Source organism: Puntigrus tetrazona, unplaced genomic scaffold, assembly GCF_018831695.1.
Source record: "Puntigrus tetrazona isolate hp1 unplaced genomic scaffold, ASM1883169v1 S000000006, whole genome shotgun sequence".
Lineage (NCBI taxonomy): Eukaryota > Metazoa > Chordata > Actinopteri > Cypriniformes > Cyprinidae > Puntigrus > Puntigrus tetrazona.
This window is the reverse complement of record NW_025047686.1, coordinates 87,979-114,288: the sequence shown is the minus strand read 5'-3', so window position 1 is coordinate 114,288 and position 26,310 is coordinate 87,979. Positions and strand designations below refer to the sequence as shown.

Below are 26,310 nucleotides of genomic sequence, written 5' to 3'. Positions count from 1 at the left end.
TTGAGATCATTTTGTAGCTGTATTAGATCTCTGCGATGAACACTGTGACGAGTTACAGATAGTTTGATGGAATCTGTGATGAGTCTTATACGTGAAAGATTACAAGATGCCCTCTTGGTTTCAGAAAACGCCAACAAAACAGTATGAAAATGTGTACTTGCCGCATAAAGTACATTATTTACACACGAAAAAAAAAACATCTGAGTGGGCAAAAGTGAAATAAATTATAAAACATCGAAATGCTGCTCTTAATAACATTCAAACAGTGAAACGGAGCTCAAATCAGGTTTACTGCAGCCGCTTTCACAGACGAGCATCCTCAATACATAGAGGAGCAGAGCAAAGTTTCAAAAAGCAACTCAAGATTCAGGCGAAACCCTTTACACAAGAGCTGCCCAAAACACGCGATACTTAAAATCACCACAGAATAGCGCCTGTTAAAGAGATGAAACGAAACCCATAAATCTCCATCTAGCGTCCATTTCCTGAATGATCAGCCTCAACTGATCCGTCTGCAACGACGGCGATGGCAATGAGTTCCTCTCTGAACATCTCCTCAGAGCATCATACAATCGTAACACTGAAAGGTTCTTTATACAGCATTTAACGACTTGCACGATAATACGATGTTAAGAAATTATTGCTTTAAGCAATGTTAAAATATATACATTTTTTCAAATACATGTAAGTGGTTTATTAAAAAAAAAAAAAAAAAAAAAAAAAAGAAAGAAAAACATTCGGAAACTGCTACTTTTCGATTGTACAGCTTAATCTGTTTGCCTATACTGAACTGAACCATAAATTTCTCTATGCAGTTAGATTAAAGATATATTCATAGCTTGAGTTCGCCTGCAACTTTGGAAGCAATGTTTTTAAAAGCGATGGAGTTGCCAGATATCCTTTTAAAACGGACACCATTAAGTGAGAGCCGGGGCAGTTTGCAAACCTCCATCTCCCATTGGACGAGGCTGTCGGAGCGGCTGTCCCCGTGGGCACAGAGAAGCAGAAAGCGTTCACGCTGCTGGTGACTGCAGCTGTTGGCGTCCAGGACTTTGCGGATCTCATTTATGATGTCGGCTGGCTCCATGGTGCTGGTGGTGTTCATACTCCAGGTGAAACGGAGAGAGCGGGGTTTCCCGTCTTTTCCATCTTTCCCTTCATCTTTCTGCTGATCCCCAGATACATGGCGACTGCGGGACGGAGAGAGAGAGGGGGGAGAGGTCAAGGCAACGGACGGAGAAGAGCGTTTCTTGTATTGAGGTTACTAATACGCTAAGACTTGATCACAATGGTAGTGAAGAATCAGTGCAGCAGCTGCATGCATGGGTTATCATCACACACGGGAATTAATGCACAGCAGACTAGCGCATGCACACGAGCAGCTCGTTTCTAAGGCCATGGAACAAAAAAGGGCTTGGTGATAAGGAAAAAAATTATAAAATAGAAATAAATTCAGCCTGTTGTTATTTTTTCAAAATACACTAAAAATGTGGAAAGTACCATCAAACCCAAAATCACTTAAGGCAGTTATTTGATTAAAAATAATTGTAACATTGTGAAATATTACTGCAATTAAAAAAAATAATTTATAACTATTTTAAAACAATTTATTCCTGTAATTTTTAACATTACTCCGGTCTTCAGTGTCACATGATCCTTCAAAAAAATCATTCTAATATGAATTATCAAGGTTACATTAAATTGATAAAATTACTTTTTAAAGTGACAAATAAATTTTTTATAATGTACATTTCTATTAACACTAGTCTAATGATCCTCTCTGGCAAAATAAAGTACACTCAAATCATTTGGTTTCTGTTACATAATTTCAAATAACCAGCTAAATCAATATGAATGAAAAAAAGGATCGATATTTAACATCACCCAGCCCTAATGTAAAAACAAAGGGAAAAAAAGCACACCACTCAAACATTCAAGATGAATAAAGCAGACTAATGGCCCTCGGGCTGCACACACTACACTAACATACACTCTGATCTCTCATACAGCGGGAGACGTCCACAACACACGAAAATAATCAACCAGGAGAGGAAGTAAGGGTTTCCAGAGTCACTGACACCTCACCTTGAGCCCTCAAATCTCCCGCTTCTCTCAAACTCGGTTGAGACTCTTTTAGTGTTTATTTGTGGAAAGGTTAGCGATCGCAATGGAGCAAAAAGTAACGGACAGAGAGAGAGACAGAAAGGGAAAAGGAAATCATTTTTAGTCATATTAGAGCAAATCACCACACACACAATGAAATCGAGAGAGACTGAATGAGAGAGAGCAAAAAAAAGAAGGTAAGGAAAAATGTAGCCCCCACAAAGACTTGCTGCCATCAGTATGTTGGACGAAACACAAAAACATCTTATGCAAGACTCTTACGATCAACTTGGACACCTGAATGTGTAAACTAGTTCCTCACCATGCCATGCTGCTTCCTTCAAAGAACAATGAACATCTAGAGGTCCACTGAAAGAGTGCATCATGGGTAAAGCCTATTCTGAGCGCTGGATGTTGACATCAGACGCATATACAGAGGACGTGTCTATACATACAATATATACTGTGCTCTTCGCATGCGAGAGGGTGCGTGTCGTAGTGCGTTTATGGATATTGGATACGCCATCTTTTCCAACTAAAATCAACAGACAACACAGTCGTTCTCTTTCTCTCTCTCTCACACACACACACACACACACACACACACACACACACACACACACACACACACACAGTCTTTCGCTCTCCATTAAACACAATGTGAAGTTGTAGCTGTTGTTTGAGCGTTTAAACGAGCCCTTACTCTAGACACTCTTCATCTGCGAATTCCTACAACTGCCTATAGCCAGAGATGCTGAATCTGGAAGAAAAGAGCAGTTCAAAGCCGACAAAAAAAGAAAGAAATTAAACTGGTGGACGCTGATAAAAAACAAAAAAAATAGCCATTACAGAGCCACATGTTTAGAGACAGGGTTCCCACTCGTTGTGACCAATGAATGTACATCAAATCAAATCAAAGTCATGAATCAAATCTGATTCACTAATGAATCATTTAGAACCGTTCGTGAATCAGTCGGACTGATTTATTGGCAAGAACTTTCTAATGTTTTCTCATCAATTCAATATGGCATAAAAATAATATATATATATATATATATATATATATATATATATATATATATATATATATATATATATATAAAATTAAATCTACAAAATATATAATTATTTTTAATGTAATAATTTATATATTTTATACAATTATTTAAAAATATTTAATGTTACAAATACACAAACTCTTCTTAAATGTTTTAAAATGTATGCATAGACTATTTTTAATATATTTTAAAAAAATCTGTCTATCAAGATAGAATGACAGAATAGAATGTTTTTTCTAGATTTCTTCATTTCTACTTTACCAACAAAGTCCCATTAACAAACACTAGTTAATGCCTTTTGTTACCATATTTATCTCTGTTTATAGTCAGTTCATCAGCTTATTTAAATAAAAACTTCATAGGCCATTAAATAATATAACAGATACATCTGATTTTATTAATATTTTAATACATTTTGAAATTAACTAAAATTTGCACGTTTATGTATTTTCAGTGTTAGTTTGTGTTAACTAATTAAAAGTGGAACCATACTAAAAATAAAGGCTTCTAAATATATTAATTTATAGATTCATGATATCATTCTATTCACATTTCCAGCCCTGAAAAAGTCCTGCTACGGTCGTGGGAACCCCGTAGTGTGGTGGAAAGGGAAGAGGCTGGAGGAGAGGGGGATGATAAAGAAAGAGGAAGACTGTAAACGAGTGGAGCGCAGACTTACTAAGAGTCTTTGCCGCAGGGTTGGAGGGGACTGTGAGGGTGGGGGGCACAGAGGGGGCAGCCGGCCCTGATTTGACGGCAGACTGCCGTTTGCTCGGGTCAAGAGTGACCCTGAGGAAGGAAGGCAGACAGAGAAAGAGAAAAAGAGGGAAGGAAGGAAGGGAGGGAGGGAGAGAGGGAGAAGAGAAGGAAACACAGGGGAAGAGAGGGATAGATTGAGACAGTTTTAACATTAATAGAGCATTTGGTACTGTTAGAGAAAGAGTTTGATCTGTTCACAAATCTGAAGACGTGAAGGTGACTCCTGAAGGTCGTTCAACATGGAGTCTGCCCGTGAGCCACAACAGACTCCTCCCACCGAAAACCCTTCTTTAGGACGTGCTCTTACTCTATATTTATACATTATATCACAGGTTAGGATTTGTAAGGGTACCTCAATTTGATTAAAAATTTACTGAAGATTTCCATTTGAAATAAACACCGTCCTGAAATATTACATAGAGCAGCGATACAGTTTTCAGCATTGATGATGATAATAATAACAACAATAATAAGCATTTATTGAGCAGCAAATCAGAATATTTCTGAAGGATCATGTGACACCGAATACTGGAGTAATCAAGCTTAAAATTCAGCTTTGCATCACAGGAATAAAATTACATTTTAAATTGTAAAAACACATTTAGCATTTAACAGAATTACTGTTTTTACTGTATTTTGATCAAATAAATGCAGCTTTGGTAAACATAAGCGGCTTCTATCCAAAACGACATCAAATCAAATCACATTTATTGGAAAAAAAAACTGAGCTCTGTAGCAAACCATTAATGAGCAGTTAATTCTTTCATAAAATTATTAAGCACAAAAGATATCCCAATGTTGTAGATGACTGTGTTTGAGGGGCACAGACCTATTGTTTTGGTATGGTTCCTTTAAAATCGTTAGATTTAACTTAGGTCTACATTTGCAACTGAATCTCAGTCCATACTATTAAAAAAAAAAAAAAAAAAAAACGGACCAAAATAATAATCTAATCTCTTTTTTTTGGCACTCTGGGTCCATTATGTCTAAACCCCTTAAGGCTAACAGAAAATTATTTTTCAATTATTCTGGATTAGTTGTAAATCTGTTTATCAGAGATCTCTTTATTTTTAAGATTTCTAGTTTTTAAACATTATTTAGCGTCTTCTATGCTCATTTGATAAAAAAAATACAGTAAAACAGCAATGTATGAAGGTTTGCTACTTAATAAATATTTAAAACTCTTAGCAATGTTAAAAGCATTTGTACTGTTTAAGTCTTTGTGGAAACCACAATACATTTTATGATTATTTGATGAAAGTTCACAGGAACAGCAACTGAAACATCAATTTTGATCAATTTAAGACTTCCTTCCTGAATAAAATGTACTAAATTCTTGAAAAGCATTGCAATTCAATGCCTTTTTTTAATAAAAAAAAATAAGAAACACAGTGTTGCAGTAAATTTGCAATGTTTTTCCAGGATCTCTCTAAACCCTGTACAGCTGTGAATGCACCGAAGCCCTTGTGAATTCGGCTGAATGCTTCAAATGAAGTGTTTTTGCGACGTCAGATTAAGTCACACACATTGTTTTGCACAATCAGCTCGTTTCATGCAAACATTTTGATTAGTAGCAATCAGTTAAAGAGCGGCAGACTGATTTGATCTGGTCACACTAGGATGCAGGCAGTGTTTTAAAGCATGCTGTAATCAACCACTGAGAGAGCATTAAACTCCAAATCACTGCAATCATATCACTATGGGTTAGTGCGTCAGCCCCTGGACTCCTCTCATTACATTAAAAGACAGATTTACACCCCATGAACCCGATGTCCTACCTTTTGGAAAACCTGAATGACATATTTCTACAACACAAGAATGAAAAAAAAAAAAAAAAAGGATAGACGTTACAAAGATGGACAAAATAAACCATTCTAAATGAACCCTTAGGAAAAAATACAAACAAAAGAAAAGGTCAGGAAAAGAAAGGAAGAGTCGAGCCCCAGTTGTGCGCCGCCGACACTGTAAGAGAGGCAGCGTTTCTGCACGTGAATGCGTGTTTACCTGCGCGTGAGTTTGGAGGTCAGCTTGGTGAGCAGGTTGTTGGCATTACCGCGGCTGCGGGGCTGCGTTGGGGAGGCGGGGGGGCCGTTGTAGGTGGCCGTGCGGCGGTCTCTCAGCTGTCCGTGGAAGGTGCTGCGGCTCGCCGAGCCTCGTGGGAAACGCGTTTTATCAGGTGTGGCAGCAGTGCTGATGCTGTGCGTGGAGGCACCCGGGTCCCGAGAGCCAGGAGACAACGTCACACTACACACAGGGACAAAATCAGGCTTGTTTTTACTAACAGAGCGTTCCAGCAACTCAGCTGCTGCTGCTGCAAGGCGCTAGAGACAACACACAACAGCCTGAACGTAATCTAAGCGGCAAATGCAGAAATGTACGTTAAAAATGAGGGTACAGAGTTGTCTAATGCAAATATTAAGCGGAACAATCAAGACACAGGAAAAGAACCCTGTACCTGTTCTCCTTCCCATTAGGAATGACAGAAAGGCGGTCTGTGTTGTTTCTCTCAGTGCACACGTACGTGTTTCTCCTCGACATGCCCCCCGATCCAGAGTTATTCTGAGTGATGAGAAGAAAAAAAAAAAGCTCAGTAAGATTGTTTTTATTGTTTTTCAATTAGTCTTTTATGCTCACTAAGGCTGCATTTAATTGATCAAACATACAGTAAAGAAGTAATATTGTGAAATATTATTAGAATTTATTACAACTCTTTGCATTTCATTATGTTGTAAAATGAAATTTCTCTCTTTAATCCAAAGCTGATTTTTACCGTAACATCAGTCCAGTCTTTAGCGCCAAATGATCCTTCAGAAATAACTTATAATAAAATATGGTGATTTCTGCTGAATAAACATTTCTTGTTATTATCATCAATGTTGAAAGAAGTAGTACTGCTTTGTGTTTCTGTGGAAATCATAAACTTTTTTTATTTTTTTTCAGCATTGTTTGATAAATAAAATTCAAAAGAAATAGAAACCTTTTGTAATTTTGTATATTGTCTTTACTATTACTTTTGATCACTTAGTGCAGCCTTGCAGAATAACTGTAATTTACAACACACACACACACATATACATACATATATACATACATATACATATATATATATATATATATATATATATATATATATATATATATACATATATATATATATATATATATATATATATATATATATATATATATATAATAAGTATATTCAACGAGGTGAGCTCACATTCGGTGTGATGGAGTTTCCTCTCTTGCGGTCAGGTATTTCTGTTTTGTTGGGGTTGTTGGCGTTACCCAGGAGTGGACTGGGAGGGCTGTGAGTGGGCGGCTTGCGTGCTGTGACCCCCCCTTCCTGTTTGACGTCCCCGTCAGCTGTGACAGGAACCGTCTTCTTGGAGTTACTCAACGCAGAATTAGCGACCACACCAACTGTGAAACATTCAGGAGATTTTCTCAACAAATATTCACATGTAATTACTTAAAGGGGTGCTTCGGTTCTGAAACCAATTACTCGACCTCACGCCATTAGAAACCTGTAAGATCTTTGTTAGTCTTCGGAAGACGAACAGACATTTTTGATGAAATCTGGGAGCTCTCCGACTCTCCCACAGACAGTAAGGATCCTAACAAGATCAAGGTCCAGAAACTGAAGAAATGACCCGTGTGACATATGGGGTTAAATCATAACTTTATAAAGCTATGAGAATACTTGTGTGTGCACAACAAAAAACTAAAATGAATGTATTCAACAAATGGTCTCCTCTGCATCACCCTGTAGCATCATTTTAGAGAGCATCACTTACATAAACATAAGCAATGCACGAATACGGATACGTTGCTCACGTTAACGTCGAAGCGGGAAACAACGCAAACAGAAAATATGCTCCCTGAAACTGCATGGGCAGCAAGGATCCTTACAAGATCATCAAAAATATCTTAATGTGAGCTCCGAAGACAAACGAAGCCCTTACAGGTTCGGAGCGGCATGAGGGCGAGTAATTAATGACAGGATTTTCGTTTTTGGCCAAACTATACCTTTAAGAGGCATATTGAGTAAAAAAAGTAGACTTACTTAGTAAACTTCTTATTCAATTGATTGTCTGTGCACCTTCTGGATCTAAAAGTCCAATGTCTGTTTGTAAAGAGAAAGTCACCTTGTTCACTGTGGCGTCGGGATTTTCTGGAGTCACTGGAGGAGACGCTTCTCTGAACCTTAAGGTGCGATGGTGACTGGCCGTTCATCTCACTGGTGGGTCTGGTCTTCGCCACGGAGAGATTACTGTTGGAGCTGGATTCACTGACCTCCTACAATCACACGAAAACAGCAAGTCACGCTTGTAGCACATTATATCACTGTATTATCATATCATTACATCAGTAAGTGGCCAGTCCTATTAGCAGCTCACCTCGTTGGTCTTCCTTCCCAGCAGTAGGTATATGGCTGTGATCTCATCATAGTTCATTTTGGACAAAGACTCTTGGATCTTCTCTCTAGAGAAGCCCATTCCCACTATTACATCTGGAGGATGACACACAAAAGGATTCAAGTTTAGAGACTCTTTCCAGTTTAAAACTTTACACAGTACATTTGTGTTACCATTAGTTTCATTATCACTTTGGTTTAAGGGTTCGAGAAAGCGCTCATTGAAGATCGTCGCGTCTCTTTTAGAGATCGAGTAGGATTAAGATTTAAACTGTTAGCATAAACGTATCACACATCACCTCCTCAGTTGTTACAGACACTATAAACCAGTTGGTCGATACCCAGAGATAAATCCAGTTTATTTGTAAGAATGTATCTGAGTCATCCGATCCTCCTACACATGCTATCAATACACAGATCCATCCTGTAGCCACCCATTCACTGTTGCTTAAAAGAGAGTGTGCTGTACCTTCCGTTTTTAACTCAAATACATTTATTAGGTAACACCTTACAACAAGGTTGTGTCCAGTAACATTAGTTCATGCATTGGCTAACATGCACAGGATTTTATAGCATTTACTAAACACTGGAAATTTACATTTTAAAATGCACTACCGTTCAAACACTAAGATCTGCATGATTATTTTTCCTTTCATTTTAAAATATAAATAATTGCATTGGTCACACTTTATTTTAATGCGCAATTCTGGAAATTTTCAAATAATTAACCACCAATTAAGCTGTTAATATTAAGCAGCAAATTAGTAGTTAATTAAGACAGTTTTTGGGTAGGTTTAGGGATGTAGAATAAGGTCATGCAGAATGTGCGCATTATAAACACTAAAAAACAGCCAATATATTAATAACATGCATGCTAATAAGCAACTAGTCAATATTGAGAATTGGTCTTTAAATTAACGGATTCATTTGAATGATTAGTGATCAATGCTAAGAATTTTTATTTTTTTTTTTTTACAATTTTTACTGGCCTTGTCAAAAACAAATGTTATCACCATTGTTGTTATAATATATATTGTTTTTATAATATAATCATTATGATTATAAGCTTTTACGGCAGCAATATTTTAAAATAGCTTATAAATTTTACAGTTCTCTATTTCAATTTTAAAAGCACAGCAAAAATCACTAGCCAGAAATAAACACTTTTGTTTGCCAGCTTTTTCACAATAATGGCTGAACGTTGAGTTATTTTCAGAGGACAGTAAATCTTTACTGCTATACAAATTTGACACTGACTACTCTAAAATATATCCAAGTTTCATTTCTATAGTATTGTCCCTTGTGGGGATATACTAAAATGTTTGCAGAACTGTGACGGGTGCACACACTCTTGTTAGATATTGTAAATATAAAGTTTAAACATTATTAATAAAGTGCATAGCATAACTAATAACACAAACACTGCATTTCAATCATGACTTTAATCAGAAATCAGAAAAAAAAAAGTGTTGGATTTATATTACACCGTGTAATTTCAAAATCTGAAGCAAAAACCCGGCCCTGACTTTAGCTTTGTGAAACAGTTTTGTGAGCAGTGCTGCGCCTATTAACACGAATTAAAATCAATTACACAGAGACGAAATTAAAAGAAAACGCCATTTCTAAAAACAGCCGGTTCCTCTCAGAAACATTCAGATCTGACTGCTACAGTAACGTCTTTGCTTCCTCTTTGCGTTCATCTCCAGCATCGCTGGCCTCACAGACTAATTATAATAATAAAAACATAACATTTCCACACAAATGGCATTTGGGAAAATAATTGCAGGGCTAGAGATAGTCCGAAATAAAACCAAATATGTCAGTTAGATACAGCATCTGAATTTCAGTATATAAATTAGTTAAAGCTACAAAGTTGGTTTACTTCTGTGCACGTTAGAATTAAAGAAAGACTGGAGTAATAAGTGCTGAAAATTCAACTGTACATCACAGAAATAAATTACATTTAAAAATAAATTAACTACTAATACATGTTTAAAATTAAGTAAAAACATTTGACAATTAAAGGAAAATTAAAGAATAACGGTATATTTATGAATTAAGCTTAATTCATGCTGTAAAATGAATAATAAAAATGGTGTTAGACATACAAATTAATACAGGAGCTCTTTACTGCTGCTTTACATACGAGTTTACTACAGTACTTAGAATAAATAGGGAATAACTAGGAACTAAACCTGAACCTAACCATTTATTTACCTTAAATTACTCAGTGCTTTCTTTGATAAGTACACTGTAATTAAATTACAGTACACAAACTGTAACATACAGTGCAACCCCTAAATAAAACACTTTAATAACCACACTTATTTTAATAACACTTTATATAATTTATAGTAATTCATAATTGGACAGACAAGAAAAGCAAGTCTACTGAGCAATTATAAATGCACAAAAGAGAAGGTAATTGCTTGTCATTTTGGTTAACAGCATCTGTCAAATGAATGTAACGAGTCTTTATTTCGAAAGTCGAAAAACGTATACAGTAAATAATCAACAGAAACGGACCAGGATGTTTAGGAGTTTTAAAGATGGCATCTACATGATACACGAGCCGGTCAGATGTTGTGTGTCGAAAAGCTCTCTCTATGAACGCACGTTCCAGAGTGAATCAAGATGGAAAGATATATTTCATGAGCCTGAATTAAGCCTCCTTCTCCCTCTCAAAACTGCCTTTTAATGGGCTCATGGGAATGCATATGTTGGTTGACTTAAGTGCTTTCCTTCAAAGAGCCAGAGCTCCCCGTTTCACCTTCCCTCGACACACACACACACACACACACACACACACACACACACACACACACACACACACACACACACACACACACACACACACACACACACACACACACAGGCCTCGGTGGGCAGCCAGGCTCCAGCATGCTCCTCTCAACGTGAGGCTTCTCCTAAAGTGGGGGCGGGAGGCTAGACAAGCACAGTCATCATGTACTCTGACTTCCACAGTCAAGTGTTCTTGTTTCTGCAGTAACCAGGTGTGCGCTCGTGTGCGTGTGTGTGTGGCAGGCATATGTGCAGAGCTGCTCGCGGATCGATTGCAGATAAGCGTGCAAAGCAGGGGTGCACCGCACTGCCTCGTGCTCCTGCGAGCTAAGCTCTTGCACCGGGAGTCATGTGATCATATCACATTGCTACGCGGGGAGATCCTCGCTGAGACAGAGCGGGAGAGGGAGGAGTAGACTTCAGAGATGTCGAAAGATGAGGGAGCCAGCTGCTGGGTATTACGCAACCACGCACACTAACAAGTGTGCCCTTGACGCCCTCATTTCATTGTCTCTGGACGCTTTCTCTCAGTGTTGCGGTATAAATATAAATCTCCCTCGGCCTGCTCTAATAGAAGGCATCTCCGAAGCTGATTATGCAAAATGTTTCAGCTGCATGAAATTGAACACTGATATAGCGGGAGATGAACTAACTGCAGCGGCGCTTCCTCTTACCTATTCTCTTCTGGTCCGAGATGTCGGCCTCCGGCTCAAGGAAGGGTTTGAGTTCATCGTCCTCAAAGCCAGCATTGATCCAGCGCTCCTTCATGATTTGCTAAAAGAGAAAGAAGAAATAATCATAACCAGCCTGAGACAGGTGTCACTACTTATAGATGATATAGCTAGAAATTTATGAGATTTATTCGGTATTTAGTACATTTAGACATGCATGTATTTTTGAGGAATGATCAGTGCAAAAAAAAGTCACAAAAAAAATAAAAATAAATAAAAAATAAACCCTAACTGAACACACAAAATAATTTATGTTACGTGAATTTACACTAAAATTTAAATTTGCAATACAACTGTGAATTATTTATATTTTAAAATGATAATCCTGTTATGACAAAGCTATTTATATAGCTATATTGATCTCATTATACAAGTCTAAAAATTACATTCAATAAATGATTTAATATTTTGGTTAATTCTCACTTATGTGACACCAATATAACTTTCATGTAACATACTTTCACTAAAATCAGTATGCATGAAAAACAACCACATTTTCACTGATTAATCACAGCTTAATTTTATACTGGTAGAAATATGTATATTGAAATTATTCGGCTTTGTTTTAGTACAAGGGAGGTGTTATGAAATATCAGACACACTCTATTAAAAGATAACAAACAGATCGATAGATGGATGGCGACCGAGGCTAACCTCTAACGTTCCTCTTTTGGCTGGGTTCAAGACCAGGAATCTCTTGAGGAGGTTCTCACAATCCGTGGACATGTAAAAAGGGATCCTGTATTTACCACGTAACACGCGTTCACGCAGTTCCTGTGGGAATCACGCAGCGGTAAGTACACGGTCACGGACTCAAACGCATATAAAGACCGGTAAAGGGAAGTAAAACCTTGAGATTCTGTCCATCGAAGGGCAGGGAGCCGCTGACCAGCGTATAGAGTATGACGCCCAAACTCCACACGTCCACCTCCGGCCCGTCGTACTTCTTACCCTGAAAGAGCTCGGGGGCAGCGTACGGGGGGCTGCCGCAGAACGTGTCCAGCTTATTCCCCACCATGAACTCGTTACTGAAGCCAAAGTCAGCTATCTTAATATTCATATCAGCGTCTAGCAGCAGGTTTTCAGCCTGGGGGAAACACACAGATCGCGTTCAGCTTCTTCTCATCTTGTTTTGCATTTGCCAGTAAATACATGCACTATGCCGTAAAACGTATGCCGTATAAGGTTTTGCAAAAAACAAGAAAAATACCTCACCTTCAAATCTCGGTGAACAATGTGTTTTTGGTGACAATACTGCACAGCTGACACGATCTGTACAAAACAAATCATCAAATCCGATCAATTTAATATTTAATCAGTACTGAGATCATTACGTATCTATTTAATCAGTCGTTTTATTTATTGGTATTGGTAATGGTATTTATTAATAAATAACTAATTATCAAAACGATGCTTTCAAAAGTATGGCAAAGCTTTAAAATGGCAATTTTGCAGAAGCATCTTGAAAAAATGTATATATGAATATATGTTATGAATATATGAAAAATAAAACAGGCTTTAAGTCAACAGTGATTTGAACAATTCAATAATTTTGAATAAAAAAAAAAAAATTAATACTCTTTTCAGGAAGGACTTAGTATTTAATTGATCATAAGTGACAGTAAAGAATTTATAGTAAAGATTTCTATATAAAATAAATGCTGTTTAATCTTTATACTGGCAAGACTCTAACTTCTTTAGTTACCGATCACGTAATATTTAAAAAAAATTACTGCAGATAGTTTGAGGTGGCAGACATTTTAAATAAATTTGAATAAAAGGATGCCGGTCCAGGACATGGGTTGTCATGGGCTGTCGATTCACATTAATAGCTTTTCCCAAAATTCAATGGTTAGCATCGACTGGCTGTGCCGTTTCACAGAACTGGCCAGAATCAACCCCGCTCATAATGACTAACCGCTCTAGCCCCAGTTAAATTATGACGCAACACAGAGCAGATAATACAGCACAACATAACTGCATTCCTACTTAATGCAAGTAGGTTTCCATTCATCTATTGTTGTGTATTTACACCGCATAAAAAAAATTCTATTGTATGGAAATGCAAAAATGTGCATAAAAAAACACTTATGTGCTCGACTCAGTAGGAGTAAGAAAACATGTGCATAACCTTAAATGGAAACACTTTTACCAAATAAGTGCATATGAAAAAAAATGATATACAGTGCCTTCTACTATAATTGCATTTTTCACAATATTTAGCACAAGTTAATCAGGAAGATTTGTTTTATTCAACTCTCTGGATGTAAAAAGTGCTTTGCTCGTATGTTTTATGTGACATTCAAATTTTGAGGATACATTTAATTTGTAACTTGAAACATAGCTAGTGTCTTTAATCTCCGCACATTTCACTGCCGTGACATTATTGAGTAACCCAACACCTAACTAACGTGTGTTAAAGGGCTCTTGTCAGATTTAATGTAATAACGCTCAAGTAGTGGGTTTAGTGGGCTGCGGTCATTACTGGACGTAACAAGGCTGATGAACTCATTTAAACACACACCGGGCAGAAAAGCAGTCACAGCGGGTGTCTAACATGTTGAAAGAAAACAGTAAGAGAACTGCACCTGTCTAAATTTAGCTCTGGCCTCTTTCTCTTTCATCCTCCCGTGAGCCACTAGATAGTCAAACACCTCACCTGCAGGACACAGAGAGCACAGAGGTCAGAGATAAACCCTCAGGGAAGACAAGGACGCAAAATGAAACTCTCGCTCTCAGGCACGCTTACCTCCGCTGGCATATTCCATCACAAGAAACAGCGTCTTCTCAGTCTCGATCACCTCAAACAGTTTGACTATAAAAGAGAGAGAGACAGGCAATTACGGAGGAGAAGAGAGAAATAAATAAATAAATGAGCTCAAAGAGAGGAAAAGAAGAAAGTTTTCTTTAAGGTCAAATCAAAAATGAATGAAAAACAGGGCGCATTCACATGCAATACAATTTTATATACACAATATTACTTAAAATACATATATTAGTCAGGTTTGATTATTTTAGAAAAATGGCAGAAATGTATTAGATACATAAAGGTTTTTACATAAAAAAAAAATGGGAAAGAGTTAGTGCATGCAAGGTTTATATTAAAAAGTGCTGTTAATGTTATCTAAATTAAACTTGCATATGATCATCATTCAATACTATGATATATAAACTACCATGATATTATCAGTGTTACCATCCCTGTTTCAGAATAACAATGATTTTTTTTTTTTTTTTTAAAAGAGGTTTCACGGTCCGCCTCTCATAAGCAACCCTACCCCCATCTCTATGGAAATCATTTCTTATTTATAAATCCTCCTCTGTACATTTAAAAGCACGCTCCACGTCTTCCCATTTAGCCGAACGTCTGTCTGCCGTGAAACACTGTGCAGCTCTCTCTCTCTCTCTCGCCGTACCGCAGACAGAGTCTAAATATAAGCTAGCGATACATAAAGCCCCTCTCTCTGTCTGAAGACATGACGACGTGTCTGACTCTGATGATCATTATGCTGTTTGCAAACAGGAACTGACAACAAAATGTGGGAGAATCAATTAATTCAGCAGATCATTATCTAAGCCACTACTTATGGGCTGTTGCACCGATTCAAAAAAGGGGGAAGTTAAAACAAACATGCTATTTTGTGCGTTTATATATTATTATAGTTAACATTTGCCGTTATTTTCATAGTCTTTCTGCTATACGTTTGTCATCTTTATTAATTTTACTTCAAGTTTGAATTCATTTTCGTTAGTATTTGATCTAATATTTGATTTTTTTATTTCAGTTTTAATTCAACTAACAAAAAGGTTTGTTTTTTTTAATGAAATAAAAAGTTTTAGTTACAGTTTTATTTATTTTAGTTTATTTCTCAATTTAAAAAAACATTTTTATAAACATGCTTACCGATATTCGGGTGGTTTAAATTCTTCATGATTGTGACTTCTCTGGAAAGCTGTTGAAGAAAAGATCATAACTGAATGTAATCAACATGTCACGACGAGTTGTTAAACAAAGGCTTTGCGCCATCTTTCAGCATTAACATGAAACGGGAAGCTAAATACAGCTGGACTCTGTCATTGTCACAGTGAACAGAGTGCTTCCTTTTCAGTGGAAACTAGAGTTAAGTGCTATTCATTATTGATCTCTAAAAAAAGAGGCTGAATCCTCGGCTCTCAATGGAATGGAAGAGTCATGCATCTTTAATAGTGCTATAGTAGGCAGACTGTGTTCCTGAGCTGTTAGCACGTACTGCTTTCCACGTCCTGCTCTCACAAGCGTAGCTGTAGCTTCGGAGAAGGTGCGAGAGAGACGCGGTGAGATTTTGGACCGCAGGGAAACACTTTCGGTACATCATAAACCCAATCCAATTCTCACCACATGACATTCTGTGAGTTAGACCCGCTATAAAACACTGCACTGCAAAAATCTGTATAAGAACATGATGTACGAGATTTCACCATGCTTCCCCAGCTGATTAAATCACTGTACATTAGACAATTGGACTAGTTTAAATATGCAAAACAGACATCATTAAAAGAAATAAGCATACATTTCTAGAACAAAAAAAACCTGAGTTTGCAGTTTAAATATCTCTTTAATCAGTCACTTATAAATCAGAAAATACAGTCAACAGACAGAAAAATACATGTTTTTAGAAATTAAATAAATTAGGAAAATTATATATGAACACGGCCCTCTGTATGGAGCTTTGATACAGAAGATTGGAATAGAACTAAAATCATTTCTGGCTCAAAAAAAAAAAAAAAAAAAAAAAAAGAAAGCTTGTACAAGGACACGTACTGTAATTGAAATCCACAGATGCAAAAAAAAAAAAAAAAAAAAAAAAAAATATACACTGTATTTCTGATCACATAACAGCAATTTGTTCAAAAACATTACAAAACCATACCTAGCCTGAACTATGAATGGTGGTCTAAAATGTATATTTACATGCATATTGAGTTATTAAAATGTAATATAATAAAAATAAATATAAATGTATATTTATGATTCACAGAGATCAGCATTTTTAATCAGTTCACTGAAACTATTTTTAAATCACAGACTTAACACGAAATTAACGTGGAAATATATTATATAGCCTATATATTTGATATCTCAAGAAATATTTTTCAAAGCCCCATCACGGTTCTCTAAATACATCAAACTGCCCATTATAAGAAAAGTGAAGAAAAAGGTGAAAGAGAAAGAAAGGAGACAAGAAACTTTCCAAGATGCGAATCAATAATGATTGGTCTGTGTATGATCAGCCTAAAAGTTTGGTGAAGCAGAGAGGTCTGGGGAAGGCCAGATAAGAGTCTATTGATTTATAAGACGCGTCTCAAAAAACGATGCCTGTTATTAGATAATGGCACTGTCAAAACATCTGAATCCATCAAATCCTTGATTAAAAGACATACAGATCTCCTGAAGAAAAGATAAATGCTTTCATAAAATGTTTGAGAAAAGAATGACCAAATGTGGAATTCCAATTCATTTCTAATTGACATTATTTAATTATTTCACATAATTGTCTGTTTTTCTAAAGATTTTCTTCCGTTTCTCTCAGCTCACACACACTCTCTTTCCCTTCGGTGCACCATCTTTACGCCTCTGTGATGACTAAAAAACACCAGTCCACAGCAGAACATCTCACTTCAGTCGAGGGACCAGACCTAGTGTGGAGCTCAAACGCCCACGGACAATTACACAACAACACACATGCCCAGTCCTGAGGACACGTGTTAAGAGTAAAACAACCTGGAATTCAGAAAAACATCACTGAACGCTCCACTGCTTCAACAGCAAGCGAATGAAGGCACAGAAACGCTCTCAGAAAGATACTGGTATAAAATACATTCACCTTCCGCTCATGTTGGCATTGTTAACCGAAACTGGTGAAAAGACTTTTCACTAAAAATCATAAAAATAAAATCATAAAAAAGGTGAAAAACGGACTTAACAACCATAAATGGCATTATGTACTAAAATGATTACTAAAACTAAAATTAAACAAACAACAGAAAACTGGTAATACTTCTTAATTTGCCGTTTATTAATAATAGTTATTTAGTAAGGTAGTTAAATTTAGATACTGGGTAGGATTAGAGCTGTAGAATAAGGTATTAATACGTGCTTAATTAGCACTAATAAATGACTAATATTCTAGGTGTATATAGGTGTAACCTGTAAAATAGTTTTACCAAAAAAAAAAAAAAAAAAAAAAACACACACACTTACTCCAAATACTTTAACTAAAACAAAACATTATTAACTATAATAGTATATAAATACCTCTGTGATTATACTGTTAGATAATCTCAACCTACTGCATAACTATAAACGCTCGTATGTGGCTATGCATTGGGGGTTTTTTTTTATCTTGCATGTTTTTAAAGACACTGTTGATTAAGACCTGGACTGCTATTAAACAATACTGCGTCAGCTGTGACTTTTTTTTGAAGTTGCCATCTGCATCTGTACAGTACAGGCGCTATTTACAGCTATCATGAGATCAGAAACCAATCAGTGTCGTCACGACGTCATCTTCCTGCAGCTCCAGGTTCATTAGTCACGTCACATTTCAGATGAGTTTTAAAAAAAAATAACCTGGCAGCAAAAACAAGACCTCTTGAGTTCAATTCACTGATGTAAGCAATTGCATAAACATTTGAAAGTCGTTTTTAATTTTGAACACTGCATGAAAGAAGCCACTGAAGGAGAGTTCATTTAAAAGAAAAAATGAATGTAGTGTATTTTACATCCAAAAATTGAATGTGGGGAAAAAAAATAAATCACTGCATCATTAACACACAACGCGCATGTAAAGGGGTACGAGGAAGAGAAAACGAAAGCCATGCTGATAATTAAAGCAAAAACATAGAAAGACCAAAGAGGCCTGATTGGGCCGGTCTCTCATTATTGCGGTGTGTGAGTCACGGCCGTGTGTTGGCTGACGACCAGCAGGCCACAGAGAGAGGATATACTTTGAATCCCAATCAATGGCGCTGTGGAAAAACTAATGGTGGCTGCGGCTCGCAGCTCCCAGCTAAAATTAGAGACGCGTCCTCTGCTTGTATATCTCTGAGCGAGCACTGATTAGCATTATCATTTGAATTCTTCTGATCATCCCATGCCCACATCTCTCCCGGCCTTTCATTTCGCATTCATCACTCATATGTACACCTTCCACTCCGCTTGTTCTGGCTGTCATCAGGCTGCTTCAGTCTCTGCCCGTTCTGGCCTTTATCTTCCATCTCATACCATTTTGAGGTCCCTCCAGTCTGTCACTTCACTGCCGGCCCACCCAAATGTCCATCTGTCCTTCCCCCTCACATCCTCTTCCTCCTCCTCTTCCTCCTCTTTCCACCATGGCTGTTGTGAAATCTCCAAACTGTTCACCATAACAGCGTCACAAGCAGACGCGGCGCAATAAAGGTTTGTGTCAAGTTTTGGTTTAACCGTCCACAACCGTGAAAAGCATGGGACATAGCGTAGATTGGTTTTTATTTCTGTATCATTACAACAGGCAATCACAGTTTCTACTAAACGAGCTTCATTGAATCACTGCACAGCAAATTTGGGGCAAAATCCAATAATTTCAAGAGGAACCCAAGCCGATGAGAATTTCACGTAATGCTGAAAGACTTATGAATTCAATATGAAAAAGACTGACACCTTTGAAAGTGACGTCAAAGAGGACATATTGTAAAAAGGGGCACAATATGTAATTTCAGTCCCCAATATGTCCACAAAAAAAATGCTCAACAGATCATTATATAGGCAGATATTCGTGACTGTCTTTTTAAATGCAAATGAGCTGCTACTCCCCGCCCTCTTTTTCAGAATACATCTGCGGCATTACAGCAGATACCTGCTAAAAACATTCGATTTGATCCTGCCGTGTTTATCGAGCTCAAATCACGCGTATTAAACCGTATTAGTTTAAACCTCTGATATACAGTTTTCTGAGTGCATTCATCTGAAGGACACGGACAGACGGCGCCTGTCAAAGGCATGTGAGAAAAAGTTAACATCAATAACACGAGTCACAAAAACAGTCGGATAATTTTGTCTGAAGGTAAACAGCTGGGAAATAAGTCGCACGTTATATTAAACCTGTGTGGCAGCAGCAATATAAGCTAGAGTAAATAAATCAATACATCCACTGCTCTGTTAGCATGTTTTGCTCAAACGTTCGGCATGGTACATTGCTGTCGCTTGCGAAATCAAAATGACGATGCCTTGGGTGGAATCTTACAGGTTAAAAGGCGGTAATATTATAATGAGATCCCTTTACAACATCTCGGGGGGGGTTTAGAGGCTTGCAAAAAAATGCTCACTAAATGTTAGTGGATTAATTTTTTTTTCAATGTTTCCTTGGTTTGATAGATGCACCGGCGACGTGATATTAGCACTTAAAACCTGGAAAAGTTAGATTTTTAGATATGTCACCTTTAAACTTCCAACAATAGACAAATGAGCTTTTCTAGTCACGCAATGTCAATAACTTGATCGAATCCTTTTACAACATGACATCAGAAACTAATAATAATTTCACTGGTACATTAACGCCGATTTTAACCCTGATTTTTTTTTTTTTTTTTTTTTCACGTCCATAGGTTTAATGCGTGCCCGAAACCTGAAATCTTACATGAAACACAGTTTGCGGACCAGACCGAGAACAGAGACAGAAGAAACAAGGGTGATCCAGTGACTTGCACTTAACCTCACTTTATATTTGATAATGACTTGCGATTCTGAGAGTAAGTAAACAGACACTACAAGCTGTACAGTGAGTCTCGCAAAAAACTTTTGGTTTGTTAAATAAATAAATAAATAAATGGTTTATAATAATCATTAGCATATGAATCGGTCCACATTAGTCACACAGTATGACTGTTGCAGAGTACAATTAGCAAGAACAACTGCACAGAAATAAGAAAAATTGGTTGATTCACAACTTGATAAAAAGTTGCTTTAACCTGTAAATTTAGCAATACTTAATCTACAACAGCGTCACATCAAAGTAAGCACAACTGAGAAACCGTTTACCATATTTAATGCGCTCTACGTGAGAGGACTTTCGAAAAAAAAAAGACAAATGAGAGAATCTTCAAAATATGCCTATTTGCGTTATCCTGTAGGTTTGGGAAAACTTGAGTGTTCGCAAATTCTTATGTTTTTGGTGGACTATCACTTTAAGAGAACAAACCGTCTCGACACATGCAGAACGCATGCTATATTAACGGCGTTACCAAAAATTACAGCATCAGCTCCCTCTCAATCTTCACACAGCTTGTACACATTTAGAAAAAGAAAAAAACAACCTTTCTGAACACAAGGTTGCCAATGCGCAGGTGTGGCAGGCTCTCTCAGCGGAGAGCGGCTTGAGTGGCGGCGCTGCCTGCAGTAGGTGGGCAGAGTATTGCAGCACAGCTGGTGTACTTCACCGTTTGAGCTGGGAGTGTGAAGGTTACTGCTGGAGGAGCTTCTGTTTGAATAGACTTCTCATGATGATGGGTGACTGAGAACACCAGCTGACAGGATGTTCCAGTTCTGCTGCACAAGACTTTGATAAACGTTCTGGATAGCACAGGAGATCAGCACTGCAGTCAGCATTCGGTTTAGAAATCTGAGCTGACTGCCAGCGTTACCTATGAATCAGTGTAGATCTGCACCACTGCCAAACTAACTAACCAGGCAGCCAACACAGACAAAAACAACGTCCCAAAGTCACGAACAAACTGAATTTCCTGTAGCTGTAAATGACACAACACTAGCAGCAACGAGGAAGAAAACCCCTGAAACGTGACAGTTTTACATCAATACGCATAACATGTTAGTATTAAATAGTGAACCTCACCTTTTGAAGGCTTGTTGGATTTAGCTGGGTTTTATCAATAATTTTTATTGCCACCTGAAAAAGAAAAAAAAAATGTTTAGTGGAATCGTACTATATTTGAGGAAGATTGGCAACCTATACATTCAAAAGTTTGGGGTTTGAGAGATTTTATCTACTTGCTTAAAAAAAATTATATAGAATAAAATAAAAATCTATACTTTAAAATATTATAATATTACAATTTAAAACAGCAGTTTCTTAATTTAACTGATTTTAAAATGTAATTTATTTATTTGATGCAAGGCTGAATTTTCAGCACCATCACACCAGTTTTTAGTGGTGTCATAATCCTTTAGAAATCATTCTGATAAGCTGATTTGCTGCTCAGTTATGAAATGTTACTGGCGCTCAGTTAGTACTAATGGTTCTTAATTATCGTAAATGTTGAAAACAGTTGAGCTGCTTAATATGTTGTTAAAACCGTGATAAACTTATCAAAAGAACAATTCATTTGAAACTGAAATCCTCTATAACATTATAAATTGTAATCGTTTCAAAGCATCCTTGCATCTTCTTTCTTTGGAAAGATTGTGTGTGCCAACATGCACGCGTGTAAAATAAACAAATAAAATGAGTTACAAAAGTTTTACAATTTAAAACATTTCTAAAGGAAACATGAAAGCAGAAAAGCTTATTTGCGTCTGGAAAACCCCCGTGGCCCACTGTGTGTGTGCGTGTGTGAGGAAACACACTCCTGACTCCTCACCTCGCTTCCTGTCAGGATATGGCGAGCCAGTTTGACCTTGGCGAAGTTGCCCTTTCCAATGGTTTTTAAAAGTCGGTAATTCCCAATAAGAGGGTGCACGTCATCTAATCCTGAGCCAGAATTTCGGTTTCGACCACTCGACCTCACAGATCGAGAGGTCACCTCCCCTCGGCCATGGCCATTCGTTGTATGCTGTTAGAAAAAAACAAAACAAACATTAAAATGTATATATTATAGAATGACAGAAAGTAGCCATTATCCATGCATGCAAACTTAATTTAAAAAAAAAAGAAGCCAAATTATATTTTCAGTCTTGCGCATTTTATTCCAGATTTTGTCCAGTCATGTAAAGGCCAGATATTGGCAACCAATATTGCAAACATTGACCGCACACATCCACATCAGAGAGGTCCATTAGCACGGTCGCATGCATTCATACCCCGAAAACATATCTTTCTGAGTTGTCCGAAAAAAATCGGCCAGAAGTATTTCCATAAACGTACAAAAATAACAATAATAATAAAACCACATTTCAGTGCGCCTACAGTTCTCAAGGTCTCATGTGACCTTGTGAGAGGAGCACTGTGCGACGCACACCAGACAACAAAACCCTGAGACTGTTTCACTGAACTGTCCCATTCAGAGGTCATGAGTGCAACAGGATGGCGTTTAGTAAGTCGGTGAGTCTCATGCGGTGCTAACACCTCTGCATGTAAGGCAATGCTGACACTGCGCTATACAATGCTCCCACTAAATCCTGCATATTGTCCCTGACGCCCTGACTTGACTGTTATCCACAAAGCTCTGCCTAATAGATTTATGAATCCGCCGGTAGCCTCAGGCTTGATATAAAATTGTAGGAAAAGCAATAAAACGCGAAGAAGAGTCATGATTAAAGGTCACTTACGCTTACTGTTGCACGATGCTTCATATTAGATTGCGATCCTCTCATTTTTGTGTTGGCAAGCTGAATGGCATTGAACCAAAAAGCCCTGTCTTTTCTGTGAGAAGAACTCATCAATACTCTCCCATCCACCAACACTGATACTGACGAGCTGCATCACACTGCTGGAGTCTTTTTGACACCCAGTGTGCGTGTGTGTGTGTGTGTGTGTGTGTGTGTGTGTGTGTGTGTGTGTGTGTGTGTGAGTGAGAGAGAGGGGCAGAGAGATTTTGGGGCAGGGTGGGGTGGAGTGGATGGGCGATTGATACTTCATTCGACTTTTTTGTGATCAATATGCAGATTCTAGTAAGGCATTATACAATTCACAAACGTTTCAACTTAAAATAAGTAAAAAAAAAAAAATCAGTAAGTACACAATGTACACTTAGCAATAAAAAAAAGACAGCAACGCATAAACATTCAGATTAGATGACAGAACTATAGAAAAATGACCGATAGATGGAGAGAATGACAAAATCACTGATTGAAAACAGATCGAATGATAGGACAGGAACATTTGAGAGAGAGATGGAACGACAGAATGATAGACAGACAGACGACAAATCACGCACTGACAACAACACAGGAACATCTGAGATAACGATAGAAAGAACGATAGACAGACAGACAGAAGAAATGAATGCATGGACAAACGAACGTACAATGAGGATCACTGACTGACAACAACACATAGAAGAATGATAGAAAGACAGACAGACTGAAAGAGCGACAGACAGATAGAGAAGAACAACTGACAGACAGACAGATATAATGATGGAGAGATAGACTGAATAACAGACAGCTAGGCTAGAAGACAGAATACTGATATAATGATGGGATGAGAGAGAGTGACTGAATGTTAAAAAGACAGTCTGACGGACAGAAAGACAGACAGGTATCCACCGGAAAAGTCAAAGCGCGTAACTTAATGCCACATTATTCACAGGCACCTTTAAGGGGGACCTGCATTAGCGCGCGTGCTCATGTCACCTTCCCTCGCCGCTGACGTCTGAGCAGTAACCTATAGGACAGGCTGACGCCAATGCGCAATATCTGCATGCCATCGGCGCATTAAACATGCAAACCCACGCACGGTCACTATCTAGCGTGCGGGACTTTAACTAACCGAGCATATGCTGCGCCCACAAGCAGAAAAAGCAGCCAAGTTACCGATGCCCTGGACCCCATGCGTCACTTCAGCCCGGTGCCCCATCTGTCCACAGACTGGCACAATACCGCTAATCCACTTAAAGCGCCCGACCAGCACGTAAAGCGCGACGCTGCCCTTAATTCAGGAGGAAAAGCGGCTTGAATGATTTCAGACGGCAGCTCCGTCCAGCCAGGCGGCTCTGCAGGCTTTGAGACGCGGCCGCAAATCGCGACGAGATCAAAATAACACACGCACAAGCGATAAACCAACACGGGGTCGACTGATTATTAACCAAACACGAAAACACAAAGCAGGCTACTTACATTTTCAGCCTTCCGCTCGTTGACGGTGGGAAGCGGGGCTCTTGTTGTTGACATGGCGTTGACGGAAAGCTGCTTTCCCGGAATTACGATTTTAAGCAGCGGGTTTCGCGGTACAACGGAGGGGGGAAATATGCGTTTGGCAAATTGCTCGCTCGGTCAATATCATTGATTGGCTCGCAAAGCTGCTCGCAAACTTGTTAAAAGTTTGGGAGAGAAATATTCCGCGTTTGATCACCGATCGCGAGCCATCTAACAGATCCCAAAACAGCTAACGAGACCGGCTAACTTGTGCACTGTTAAAAACATAATACTTCCAGGCCTCGCGTCGCCGTCTGCTTCATATTTCGGATGTCCGGTTCAAGTAACGCGTTAAGAGCAGCGAAAACTGCACTTTACGGGGCCTCCGCAAGCGATCGCCCCCAAAGACGGTTTGCTCATCGAGCGATCCTTCAACGGACGGGTCCGGTACATTCAGCGCTAACGGCAGCGGTCACAGGCGTCGGAGCCGCGGGGAGGACGCGCTTGTCGACGGTTCCATTCCACCCGAGCGGCCGCGTCCGTTACCTCTCGTTCAAAGCGAGATCCAAGATGGCTGCCCGAGAGCGCAGGAGTTTCGAGTCGAGCCTTGAGAGAGACAGAGGAAGTGAGGAAACAGACGGATCCCTGTGCTCATTGGAGAGCGCCGCATCTCTCAGAGATCTGTAGGTGTTCGTATGGAAAAAAGGGGAAAACTTCGTCATACCATAACAGCTGTGACACACCCTGCTCGGTGTTCAAATGAAGTGCAATTTTACCATATTTGGCCTGGCCGTTATTGCAAACGAAGACGGAGATTTTTAATAATTCAGTCATCGGGTTTTGTACAGAAATATAGCTAGCCTAAACGTTGCACACTGACTTGAGATGAAAACTAGATTTATTCACCATACCAGCTTCTAGCTTTCCTGTACTTGAAGTAGGCAAAGCCATGTTCAGATCTCGGGACACAAAAAGTACATCAGACAAACCTAACAATATCAGAATTAGCTTTAATTGCCAAGTGCGCCTCTCTCTCTCTCTCTCTCTCTCTCTCTCTCTCTCTCTCTCTCTCTCTCTCTCTCTCTCTCTCTCTCTCTCTCTCGTACATTTGTCTTGTTAACAGAACTTACTAATTCATATAAATGCAGGAAAAAATAAATATGTAAGTAATAAATATATAGCAATTGTCAAGTAAATGAAACCTATGAGACGGATATTAGAAATATACGGATATGTGCAAGGTGATATGCATGGTTTAATAAGTATAATTTAATTTGCATGTTGCATATGAAATATAAGAGTATTACTGCATATGACATCAATTTTGGTGAAATAATATTAAAATACTAATTAAACTTAATGCTAAAAAACTATATATATATATATATATATATA

The 26,310-nt window shown here is 38.1% G+C and overlaps 1 protein-coding gene across 9 annotated transcripts; it reads right to left on the bottom strand.

Moving 5' to 3' along the window:
* Positions 1-25,575, bottom strand: mark3a (MAP/microtubule affinity-regulating kinase 3a). Of its 9 annotated transcripts, XM_043229503.1 has the most exons (19): positions 23,389-23,541; positions 22,482-22,673; positions 21,737-21,790; positions 15,775-15,823; positions 14,620-14,685; positions 14,459-14,529; positions 13,086-13,142; positions 12,721-12,957; positions 12,525-12,644; positions 11,814-11,913; positions 8,321-8,433; positions 8,069-8,219; positions 7,141-7,343; positions 6,376-6,479; positions 5,925-6,164; positions 5,699-5,725; positions 3,841-3,950; positions 2,086-2,130; positions 967-1,190 (listed from the first exon to the last, which is right to left on the bottom strand). In XM_043229503.1, exons 1-19 carry the CDS (start codon positions 23,497-23,499, stop codon positions 1,102-1,104), a joined length of 2,139 nt encoding a protein of 712 aa, XP_043085438.1. In that variant the 5' UTR covers positions 23,500-23,541; the 3' UTR covers positions 967-1,101. The 9 variants fall into 9 exon arrangements, with proteins under 9 accessions (XP_043085442.1, XP_043085436.1, XP_043085434.1 ...); XM_043229507.1 differs by lacking the exons at positions 3,841-3,950; positions 23,389-23,541 and adding an exon at positions 24,898-25,575 and having other exon boundaries at positions 1-1,190; XM_043229505.1 differs by lacking the exon at positions 2,086-2,130.
* Positions 25,576-26,310: the final 735 nt, after the last annotated feature.

What these genes read in the sequence shown, in the direction of transcription:
- mark3a (XM_043229499.1), bottom strand. Translation starts at nt 23,499, where the DNA reads ATGAGTTCTTCTCACAGAAAAGACAGGGCTTTTTGGTTCAATGCCATT. An exon ending in CCAAAAGAGGAACGTTAGAG is followed by an intron (nt 11,914 to 12,524) that starts GTTAGCCTCGGT and finishes TTTCTCTTTTAG; the next exon opens with CAAATCATGAAGGAGCGCTG. An exon ending in CTCGGACCAGAAGAGAATAG is followed by an intron (nt 8,434 to 11,813) that starts GTAAGAGGAAGC and finishes GTCATCCTCCAG; the next exon opens with ATGTAATAGTGGGAATGGGC.